Here is a 12,901-nt window from a genome sequence, read left to right on the forward strand (position 1 = left end):
AGTAATTAGTAAGGTTAAAAGATACAAAAGTCAGCTAATCGTCTCAAAGATGTTCCATTTGTTTATGTTATTCTTCTTGATCCATTTGCCGCATAAGAAGTTCTCAAATCAATCAATTTAGGTCCTTAGAAAGCCTAAAGGAATACCAATCAACTGAACTATCAGATTTGAAAATAAGGTGAGATTTGTGGATCTAATAACCGGTGAATACAAATTAGAAAACAAATTTTAAAGAGATTTTTTATCATCTAAAACTGACCTATCATTTTTTTCTTCATTGATTTTGATTCTTTCAACCAAGGTTTAGATTGAAAATTAAAAATACGGTGATTTAAACTATAAGTATCTATTTAGATAATAGTATTTATATTTTTTAGTTTGCTCACGACAAGTAAGCTCTAATGTGTAAAAGCTCTGTTTGAATGAGCTTATAACTTTACACAAATTACATAAAAATTATTTTAACTTAAAAATATTTAAAATAAATCAATTTAAACAGACTCTAAAAATATTTCAGACATTGTAGAACATGTTAATTGTCACTACTGATTTTACTATGACAAAAGAAGGAATCATAAACCAGGACCACATAATATAATATAAAAAGCCATGTCAATGTGTATCTGGTTCTGTCCTTGTGAAGATCATGAGAACAGACCTAGTCACAGACAAAACAGGCTAATCAGACAATATTATATATATAATTATTGATAAGATAAACATCAAAATTCGTTGAATAAGCTCTTTCATTCTAAAACGCAAGTTATAACAGACTGACATAAGAGGCACTTGTATTTTAAAAGAAAACAATTGGAAGGGTCAGACTTAATAAATACTACCTTAGCCAGTGCGTTTTGTGATTAATTAATTAATTTGTCTTTATAAGGCTAAAGTAACTTCGATACGGACCATAACTATATTTTGCTATCTCTGTCCGTAAAACTTGTATAAGATCTCTTATTAAAATTTGACTTTAAGTCATCAATTTTATATTGAGTTTTAAAAATGTGAATGAGAAATAAAAGATTGTGACCTTGATGAAAGGTCGTGACTTTTCCAAAAGATTGTGATTTTTCTAAAAAGTTGTGACTTTTTTGAAGAGTCGCGACTTTTCTGAAAGGTTGTGACTTTTCCGATAAGCCACAATAAGCATATGTTCACATTACTCTTTGTTGTCTATAAATAGAGAATTTTTCTCTCATTTTTGAACATTGAATTTCTCTCTCTCTTCTGCATATATTTTCTTACAAACAAAGTAGAGTCTTTGTGTGATTTGTTGTTGGCTTTTGAATTTACTGAAATTATAGAAGTTTGGAGTACCGCTACTTTTTTAATTGTTTATCCATTTTATCTTGGAAAGAAAGAATTCATAACCTCAAATACAGTGAGAAAATTAAATTTCTTAAGCTTGTTATTCTTGTATCAAAGTTAAGCAAATCAGAAACAATAAAATCAAAATAAAAAAAAAGTGAATTATGTAAATTCAGACACTATTTTTTATTTTCATCTGGTTTAACATTTTATTGAACCGCTAGTGTTATTGAACATCTCACCAACCCTCGTGTCCAACTATTTCTGGCCTTTAGGGTCTTGACTTTGACTATTAGGAACAGTGAAACAAAGAGAAGAATGATTTTTCATTAGTAACATATTCTTGTTCAAACAACTTTTTATCACTTCTAAAAGTCATAAGAATCTTCTATGTACATTGCTTTCACCAACCAAAACGCAAACATGAAAAGGATCTTCTCCTAAACTGAGATTAAAATGTAAACAAATACTTCATTATACAATCTATTCACATATCTTTTACACTTTTAATATCTCTTTCCTTTCTTCTCATCGTTGCGATTAATTAACAGGAGTTTAATTTGTTAGTTCTTTCGTGCCTTACAGTTTTATGATACAAATGAGTATCTGAGTAAACAGAAGCATCAGTCCTTAGCCTGTGTTTATGCCTGTGTCCGACTCTGCGTTGCTTAGCATTACCCTCCTCTCTGTTTTCCCCTGCATTTCCTACTACTTCTTTTTCCCTTACGTTTGCCTTGTTTTCGTCGTCCACTTTAGTCTTCAATTCACCAATTTCCATTTCCTTGTCACATTTTGAGGACGGAACAACATAAACAAATGGGCCAATTGGTATATCTTTCAAGTCCAAGACAGGCTCCAAGGTCTTCACTATGTTGCTCATAGTAGGCCTAGACCTAGGATGGTGGCTTAAGCATTGATAAGCCAATGCAGCTACCCTCTTGGCTCCTTGTGTCGAGTACTGACCTTCAAGTCTTGGGTCCATTATTCTGTCAAGCTTGTGTGGATCCCTTAGCATCGGTCTTGCCCAATCCACCAGGTTTCGCTCCTTGACGGGGCGTTTCTTGTCCATGGCTGGTCTTCCTGTTATTAGTTCTAACAGAACTACTCCGAAGCTGTAAACATCGCTCTTGCTTGTCAAATGACCTGTTTAAAGAAAATGAAAGTTTTAGTATTCGTAATAAGTGGGACTAGTAAGAACTAACATGGAAAATGAGACGTATGACATGTTACAACAGGTTAAAATACACTCATAATGTAAAAAATTACCAGTCATGATGTACTCTGGAGCAGCGTAGCCATGAGTGCCCATGACACGAGTCGAGACATGTGTATCATCACCTTCTGGTCCATCCTTTGCAAGCCCAAAATCAGATAGTTTGGCTCTGTAATCCTGATAATTCATATTATAAGTTTCTAGCTTTTACTTTGTCATGAAAAAAGAGTAGAACTTTTCATTGTCAAAACAATACTTCATACGATAACTTACTGAGTCTAAGAGGATGTTGGAAGCCTTGAAATCACGGTAGATTACTGGTTTTTCTTCCCCGTGAAGAAAAGCTAGTCCCTTTGCAGCACCAACCATAATTTTTATTCTGGTCGACCATGGCAAACAACTCGAATATCCTGTTTTGATACATCACATGAAAAATCAGAAAAGTTTCGTTCGTTTTACAGTTGACAAAAGTGATCATATGAAGAAATATCAATAAACTAAACATTTCGAGTGAAAAACATATTACTCATGGGGATTATTCACACATAAGAATATCAATGCTTACTCGAGAATAATTGATCCTCTAGGTTACCCCTTGCCATATACTCGTAAACAAGAAGTCTCTGCTCGTCCTCCCAACAATATCCAATCAACTTCACCAAATGGGGATGCCTCAATTGTCCCAAAAAGACCACTTCAGTCTGAAATTTCAACAATTACAAAACTATTACAACTAATTAAAAGCTGCTGTTGTAGCAATTTTTAGGTAAAAAAAATTGCTCACCAGCCATTCTTGGTGGCCCTGATTACCATCCAAATCAAGCAATTTAACTGCAACAGGTTGAGCATCTAAACCAGGCTTAATCTTGTCATCAATGAACCCCTTGTGAACGGGTCCAAATCCACCTTTACCAAGAAAATTAGCAGGCGAAAAGTCACTCGTGATGAGTTTAAGCTCCTCATGTGTGAATACATGAAGATTTGAACCTATAATCGCGTTCGATGATAGATCATCCAACGATAGAAATACTGATCTGGAATCAGTACTTATATCGGAAAAAGCTAACCTATGACGATCAGAATTAATCTGTTTACTGATCTCCATCACCTTTGCTTCTGAAGGAATATCAATATTGGCCTTAAAGCAATTAGGCAGAACAGATTTCCAGTCAATTTTGCAAGTAACCATATCTGTTTTACTAAATTTGATGAAATTTGATGAGTTTGGTGCCAATTTTTAGGTGTTTGACAAAATGTGTAAGTGAAGCCAAACAGGGAAAAGAGTTTGTAATAAGTCTAAAGTGACGGTTTAATATGTTTTATAGTTTTTCAATGCATAATATGAGCTTATATATACATGTAAATTTGAGAAGACAAGTGGGAGGAATAAGTCGTCGTCTTTTGTTTGACTTGATATAGAGCGTGTATGGTAGCATATTATTATATTATGTGAAAATTGGTCACATTTTCTTTGAGCAAACTTCTATGTTATTTCATTATTTTGGATTATGGGACAGAAACACTGGATGCATGGAAACTTCTAACATGAATGGGGAAGGGTACACAAGAAAGGATAGAAAGGACAATGCATCATTGGTTGAAAATTTTCAATGCATCAATCATTCTAGAATACACAAGACTCCTTTGTAATAAGGGATAACTAATTTTTGGATTAATTTTAAAATGAGTTTATTTCATGTCTGATTGGGATAAAATCACACGATAACTTATCTCATGATTAGTTTTCCTGAGATTGTTATTTTATTTTTATTCCACATTAGGGTGAAACAACAATTCTAAAATAATTAATTTCAGAATAACTAATTCCTCAACCAAACGAGCCCTTAAAGTAAAAACTAGTTCTCATTATTCATAAGCACTCCGTAGGCAGCTTAAATCAGTGGTGTCAGATGGATGGAGTGGACTGAATTTTATAGATTACAATGAATTGATTTAATAAATGAGCTGATCAATTATTCGCTTAGATTACTTGAGTTGAGAAGGACCGTACAAAGATGAGCCAAATGATGGATCATAATTCAATTCATTCAATTCTTAGTAGGCGTTTGACCATAGATCTTAAGTATATTTTTATTTGAATTTTTGGTGTTGAAGTTGAAGATAAAATTGTGTTTCGTTATACTTTTTTTGCAATTTTCTTTAGAAATAATGTTCATACTTAAATGTAGTTAAATACAGCTTCAAAAGTGATAGGTGAATTTTCATGATCAAACAATATTTTCTAAATAAAATAAAAAACTATTCTAGAAAAAAGTCAATAATTTTATGGCTGGGTGCTTAATTACTAAATTTTAATTTCTTAATTTGTTTAATACCAAATAAAATATATTACTCAAACTGTTTTTCTCTCTCTCTTATTAGGACTAGCGTAGCTATAATATATCAAACCAAAGAAAAGGTGCTTTTGAAATATTTAACACAGTTTTTCATATATTAATTTGGACTACACATTTTGCCCAAATCATTCCAACTTTTTAGATATGTTCAATTCTGAAAGGATCAAATTAGATTGTTAATAAAAGAAAAGGGTGATCAACCCTCCTAAACTTGGGCAAGTTAAGCGGTCATATTTTTATTGACTAATTTTATTACTTTTAATTCAAGCTTTATAAAATTTTAAAACTTTATTTACACAAAATAACAGTTAAAATTGAGTTTTAACTTCTACACACTGATATTATAAAAAAAAAACCAATTACACTATCATATCACATTTATCAGTTGTAGTAGGTATATAACCCGTCTTATTTTTAATATTACAACTTACGGACCCTACAAATTATATTCTTTTATAAAGAATTATCTATAAATATATTTTTTTGGGTAATTTGATAATGTAAAGAAATATTTCTGAACATATGAATTTAATACATAGTAAAAGAATGTTATCAATTATGATTGATATTAAATTTAATAGAATAACTTAGTTTTTAATTAGCTCTCAAATGAGAAGACAATATTTGTTTGGCTATGTAAAGATAGAAAAGAAGATGGTTTACTTGTTGAAATCTTTTAATTTACACATATAATCGTATAAAAGCTCTAAACTATTCTTAGTTAAAACTAAAATTTTGTTTTAACTTTAAATTAAAAAAAATATTTTTCTAATAAAACTAAAATTTACTAGTAACTAATTTGGTTATGTTTACTTATTTCTCAGGATATAATGATGATTTCAATTGGTCAAATAATTATTATACAGTCAATGATTTTATCATTATGTATAGTAGAAACGAAATGGTTCTATAATTGTTATGAGAATTGTTGACTGACCTTTGCTGTGCAATTATTATAGGAGAGGACTTTTTGAATTTATTTTTAAATAAGCAATAAATGTATGCACGAAATAATGAACTAGTAATTAATTTCATAGTTAAGATATTTACAAATTTCCACTCACTCTCCATAAGTTCTATGCTATGAAACAGTAATAGAGTTTATCGAAAACCTAACTAAAATAACTTTAAATTTTTTTCTGAATTATATGGTCATCAAATTATGTTCATACTTCCAATAAAGTAAAAATTTTAATGGAAGTTTACATGTCATTTTTTAGGATCTATTTTTAGACACAATACGTCAATACCTCTTGACCCATTACATCTATAAGATAAATTATTATGCAGGAAAATGAAACGAGCTCAAATGGAATCGAAGTTGATAAAAACGATTCATATAGATATCCTAATCATAATATTTTTGAATTACAATATAATTAATATTATTAAAGAAAAAGTTGAACAACCATTCTCAACTCATTATGCTTTCATTATTTTTTTCCTTTTTGTTTCCTTGATCATAGGTGAACCCAAATAGTAAGTGTGGATCCTATACATCATACTTTAAAAAGTATTGTAATGATTTTCCAATACGTACACTCTAACTAGTTTGCATGAAATTAAATTCATCAATGTGAGTATTTCTTAATTGCTAAGGTAAGAAGTTTAAACAAACTATAAACTTACTAAATTTATATATCAATTCAAATTACGTTGATACGTGAGTTATATGGTTAAATATTTAGTAGATAATTATGTATAAATAACCAAATCTTATGAATATTTGGTAACACTTTAAACTTTTTATTAGATATTATAATACCTTAATTACAAAGTAGGAGCTATAATTAGTAGTGCCTATATATGAAAATCAATTTCAGAGAGTAGCTTCCAACAGATTGGATAGAATTTTTAATTCATCCGCTCAAAGATTAAGAATGAGCTTAATTAAATGAGTTTCATACAATGGGATTAAGGAGTATCGTGTCTAAAATGAATTCTAAAAATATAAGGAAAAATTACCTAAATACACATCTTATTTTATCATAATTTTTAAAATTTTTTATCATTAAAAATTTAAAAATTACCTCGCAGATACATCACTCCCACTCGCTGATATATCCCTATCCCCCTCTCGAATACATCCCTCCCCTATGTATCTGGATACCATAGCCCCTCTCTGATACATCTCTATCCCCTCTCGAATACATTCCTCTCCTATGTATCCGGATATCTGCTGATGTATTCGGATGTACAGTGATGTATACAAAATTCATAAATTTTAAGGAATTTTTATAATTTAAAAAAGAATAGAAAAATAATTTAATTAGTTTTTAACAATATGATATTTATATAAATTTAACATGTAATTTTTCATTGAAAAATTCACTTTGTCGTTAGTTTATATTTTGTTGGAAATATGGACATAGTTTGCTGATTATGTTTTCCAAGAAGATTCAAATGTCAATTTGGTGAGATGTTTCTACAAGTTGGATGACTATTTGAGTAATTGACTCCTCTACTTTTCAAGGTAATGATAAAACAGATATACACTATCCTTTTTGAAATTATACTAAATATATTATTGTTATTATAGCTAATCCATAATATATGTGTAATCCTTCATAGCCACACCTCCTTATATTTACATATCTCCTATTTTTACAACTTTAATAAGTTTTATCTATAAATTTATAATTCACATAAAAAATATCGAATTCAGATGACCTGAGCGAGAAACGATGGGTAAAAAAATAACTACAAACAATTTTTAAAAAAGGCAATCTTCAAAAAAGAGAAGAAAATAAAAGCAAAATGAACCATCTGGTGTAAAAGGAAAATCAACCATTTGAGATACTATTATTTTTTTCAACATATCTAATAACCTTACTTAATAAAAACGTGCATTATTGATCCTATTATTTGTAAATCTTCACAAATTCAATGAATTATTAAATTTTAATATGTTCTACCTAGAATTTGCGTTGTTACTACATTTTTTAAGATAATTAATTTAAAAATACTCCAAATACAAAATTTTCATATATAAAGCTAGGGACAAATTAAACCATACATTTAACCTAATTATAAGTAAATATCGTTTAATTATATATCACAAGAATCAAAATTAAAATTAATGAAATATTTGAAGATAAAAACAGTATTAATATTGATTTGAAATATATTACTATGGTGTAGAAGGTAAGAGTGGCCATGACGTGGAGCCTGTCGGCGTCAACACGTTTTCTCTCTTCTATTATGTTTTCTTCCCTCTATTACTATTAGATCACGTCTAGAGATCTCAAATTCAAATTTTGACAATAAAATTATATATAAATATATAATAGGTCGATATTTTTATAACTAATATAATTATTAATTATGCAAGATTGTAAGATAGTAATCAAACATCATATTTGATATGCTGAATTTTATGCATAGCAACTAAAAATGCTATCAAACGTGGTATACAATCTATTAATAGTTTTGTTCTTTCCACAAATAGAAACTAATTATTTTTTCACTGAAAAATGTTCGATGGCTATTTTCACGTACATTTAAATTAAATTAGTGAGAAAAGAAAAAATAATAATATTTTCATACGAAAAAATTAGAAAATTTCTCACTATTTCTATGTAGAACTGTTTCCCACCCTATTGATATTCTCAATGAGTTGGTTCGATGGAAAATTTTGTTCTATAGCACAATTTTTTCACTAATTCAAGATAGATTTTTTTTTAATTTCTAGTAGTAGTCTAACCACCCGCAACCAAACAACCCTAAAGTGTTCATTTTTCGATGAGAAGCCAAATTAATCAAGTTTAAAAGTTGCTATCGGACACTAAATGAGAAATCCCACTCTTGCACATGCACACTTTTCCATCAAAGATATTGAAGGGGGTAGGTTGTTTAACTTCTGATTAATTTGGTAGGTAGAGAGGAAGTTAGGTTTAAATTTCGACCTAAATGGTGTAATTTTATGGAATTTGTGAGTTTGCGTCTAAAATCCTTAGCTGCTTAATTATTACACCAAACATTCGTTCAAGAGTCTTTTATAGTCTATTATTAATTGATTTCTTCTAAGAAAAAGGCAAATACCATAGTATTTATAATAGAAAATTTTTAAGCTGTAATTCCTTCAAGGGAACACAATGCTAACATGCTTTGACAAATATTTTTTAAAAAAACAAACACTTCTCCTATCCATAATTGTCCTTTGGTGCACTTTTTTTCAACGTAACATAATATGCTGTAGGACAAACGTGTATATTAATAAGATAATTTGTCTCCATGTAGAAAAATTAGACATAGAAACATTATGTAACTGTAATAATTAAGTCATTTGTAGGGAGGCTTCTATATTTATATATATAACAAAATTATTATTTTTTTTAAAAAAAAACGTGGGGACTATCACAGAATAATAGAACTTGCGACGGATGAAAAAAAAATGGAGTTGGCTAAATTTTTTAGATTATCGTCGAGTCTTGACAAGAAGCCAGACTATGACTACGAAATTAAAATTTAAAATTTATACATATTCAATAAATTTCTTAAGAAAAGTACTTTAGCTTCGTCCGATAGCCCAGGCCATGAAGACACAAAATTAATTAGAGGATAGATGATTGTAGTCCTATGAATGAAATAATACTTTATGACTGTTTAAATCTTGACTTCATTGGCCAGAATTTGACATTGATTTTAAAATTCTAAATCCGTTATTGTTGACGTATCGTCATAATTTACTGAGTATAAATGATACATGCACCACAACTTGACGGAGCGTGTTTAATTTTCCTCGTCAAAATGCAAAATCATCGACAATCACTCCAAAAAAGAAATGTAAGAAACAAGAAAAAAAGCAGAAAGAATACAAAGGCCCGTTGTTCTGCTGAGGTAAAAATAAAAAGGGTATTTTATTTAAATCTCATACTGAAAAAATTTAATTATAATTTTTTTTGATATTTTTTGGTAATTATCTGAATTTTCTTTTTTTTTTCAGATTTCTGATACATACGAATGACGCTCCTACATCACGATTTGATACATAAGTCATTTTCATAATATATCGCTAGTTGATACAAACCAAACATTGTAATATCAATAAAACTTATGAATCAGCTCATAACATCTAATATATCATGAACACAATAAAAATAGCAGTAAAACTTATGTTTTACTGACACATTTTGTATTTGGTTTGTATCAACTAGCGATGTATCATGAAAATGACTTATGTATCAAATCGCGATGTATCAACATCATTTCTATGTATCAGAAGATGAATTTTTGAAAATTTTATAAATGGTAGAAAATAATTGAAAATATAGAAATATAAAGTGTGTAATTTGGTAATTTTTCCCAAAAAAACAAAAAAAGTCTAATTTGGAATCGTCATGAATTGACGTATGAGTTGATTTTTAAATAATCTAATAATTATTCGTTTTCAATCTACTAAATTCCTAACAAGATTAGTAAAAAATAAATAAAGGAGACACTAAAGTCTTTCAGGTTCTAGAAATGGCAAAATTGCTACATGATGAAGATTTGCATACCATGTACTCAAGTTATAACATTAACTTGCAAAAAATTCTTTTAATGAAAATATTTATGGTATAAAATAAGTGATTTTTTTTTATATTAGCAGATAATATTATCTCAAAAATATTTATATATAATATTAACAAACACTACGGAGGGACGGTGTTGGAGTTAGGGGGTAGTGCAAGGCCCAAGTGAGGGTGAGGGTGTGAGTGTGAGTGTGGGTGTATTCTATGGAAGGGTAGGGAGGAAACAATGTAGTATATCATGCCAATTATGAAACTTTTTTTTTTAAAAAATAAATAAATTATTTTTCTTATTTTTAAGAAACTTTTAGTTAAGGCGGCTCTAGCCTTTAAAAAATAAGGCATATGCCTTAGACCCTCAATTTTAGGGGGGCTCAAATTTTTATCAATAATAAATTATGTGTTAATTTTTTTTTTAGAAAACGTAATTATTTATGATAAAAAATTATTTTTTTAAAAAAGATTATATTATTTTATTATTTTCAACACCATTCAAATAGATGAAATCAAGAAAATGTTGTTTTGCATTCTTACCTTCGGTCCGTTAACATTCATATTATTTTATTTTTTAACTCCTTTTGTACTCTTCATCAAATTTTTGATGAGTTGCAAAGTGTTGCAAATTCTTTATTATATATTTAAAAATTTTAAGCATTACAACAAACATTTTAAGTGAGGTATATCAAGTTATTAACTTTTTGAATTAGATATTATAGTTCTAACTCTTTTCTTTATATTAACAATTCATATAATGATTGCTTCGGTGAAAAAAATTCAACTATAAATTAATAAAATCTTACCTAAAATTAATAATTGAAAAAAAAGGTATTCAAAGAAATCAATTATAAAAAAATATTAAGTAATAATTTGCATCTAAGTAAGAAAAATAAATTTTAAATAAATACATATGAAGTTTATTTAGAATTTAAGCCTTTAATTAAAATTTTATTTTAGGCCTCCGAAGTTCGAATATGTTGAGCCGCCTATGCTTTTAGTAGATATGGAAAAACTAGAATTTTCCTCCCCACCAAACACACCCTATTTTTAGTTTTATTTTGAGTCTAGACAGTCTAGACTGTTTTATTTTAAAAACAGGGGCGAAGCTAGGTAGGATCGATGAACCCCTCTAATATAAAATTACACAATTTACACATAATTAAAATTATTTTTTTATATAGTATATATAATAAATATTGAACCTTTGTGTATTGACTTCTTCAAATTTTTAACCCCTTAATGAAAATCATGACTCGATAGGCATTGTTATTTTTCTTTGTTAGGACATCAGGCGTACAGAACAACTTTTATTTTAACCATATAGCTATAGCTAGTTCAATGTGCTCATTACAGCTTAACCCTAAGATTTACATTAATTGCACATGTTTTATTAATATTTTGGTAAATAAAAATACGTCTTAGTATTAAAATGAAAAACTTATGAGCATGTACAATTAGGTCAAACTTATTTATCAATATGGTCAAAATATTCAAAATCTATTAACTGTTTATGTATATTATATACTATACTTGTATATACAAAACAGTTAATCTTACGGACTAGTACTTTGTAAACAAGATCACCTAAAGAGAATAGACTGTAATTATCCTTATTAAAATTCTGTAATGTTCATGTTAATTGGCATATTCTCCGGAATTTAATTAGTAGTTGTATTACTGTAAAACCCTAATTGATAGTATCAACATTTTATAAAGAACCTTTGATATATTAAGAAGGCTAGGGTTGTCACTAGAGTGATTTAAGTTTTAAAAAAAGGAGCTGGGGTTTCAACATCTAAAAAATATATGTGATGAAATGGTTACATAATTTTTACCTCAAGTATACAATAACGTGTATTTTTGTTTGGTACGATAGTGACATGAATTGAGCTAAAATGGAGAAATGAAGTCATATAACGGGTTGACATAGTTGTTGTATACAATAACGTGTATATCGTCCATAAAACTCATTTACATTTCCAGAATGAATAATGAGATGCACCCATGAACCTATGTGCATAAAAGGAAAGAGGGAAAATGACAACACCAACAACAAATAACAACCTACCTAGAGAAATCTCACAAATAGAGTCCGAGGAGGGTAAGATGTACGCAAACCATACGTGTTTGACGCACATGGAAACTACTTTTTCAATGATATTGAAGCATTTTTGCATCACAGAGTGGTTTATGATATCAAGAATAGTGGTATATTCACATCTCATCAGGAGGACAAAGATATGGAAAAAGAATCGAAGTGAGTCATTTATTCGCAAAGCTGGTTGGGAATCCATCAGAAATTGAACGGGCATTCAAGCTTGGACTCAATTTGTCAGGGTTAAAGTCATTCCTACAATAATTAGCATTACCTTTGTAGGTAGAGAGGCTGTTTTTGATAGACCCTCAACTCAAAGAAAGAGGGAAAATGACAATTCTTCATATTATCATGTCAAAAAGAAACATGCCCACACCAAAGAGGAACACATTTCAGACTAAAGATAACATCTTTTCAG

The 12,901-nt window shown here is 29.1% G+C and overlaps 1 protein-coding gene across 1 annotated transcript; it reads right to left on the minus strand.

Annotated features, from left to right (window-relative positions):
* Positions 1-1,651: 1,651 nt before the first annotated feature.
* On the minus strand, positions 1,652-3,846 carry LOC129901146 (serine/threonine-protein kinase RIPK-like). Its single transcript, XM_055976270.1, has 5 exons — positions 3,309-3,846; positions 3,090-3,225; positions 2,798-2,934; positions 2,578-2,701; positions 1,652-2,454 (listed from the first exon to the last, which is right to left on the minus strand). Exons 1-5 carry the CDS (start codon positions 3,711-3,713, stop codon positions 1,856-1,858), a joined length of 1,401 nt encoding a protein of 466 aa, XP_055832245.1. The 5' UTR covers positions 3,714-3,846; the 3' UTR covers positions 1,652-1,855.
* Positions 3,847-12,901: the final 9,055 nt, after the last annotated feature.

This window comes from Solanum dulcamara, chromosome 8 (genome assembly GCF_947179165.1).
Source record: "Solanum dulcamara chromosome 8, daSolDulc1.2, whole genome shotgun sequence".
Classification (NCBI taxonomy): Eukaryota; Viridiplantae; Streptophyta; class Magnoliopsida; order Solanales; family Solanaceae; genus Solanum; species Solanum dulcamara.

Bases quoted from the DNA above. Each gene is read 5' to 3' on its own strand.
- LOC129901146 (XM_055976270.1), bottom strand. From the start codon at position 3,713: ATGGTTACTTGCAAAATTGACTGGAAATCTGTTCTGCCTAATTGCTTT. The intron at 2,935-3,089 runs GTAAGCATTGAT...GTATCAAAACAG, and splicing joins AGAGGATCAATTATTCTCGA to GATATTCGAGTTGTTTGCCA. The intron at 2,702-2,797 runs GTAAGTTATCGT...ATGAATTATCAG, and splicing joins CCAACATCCTCTTAGACTCA to GATTACAGAGCCAAACTATC.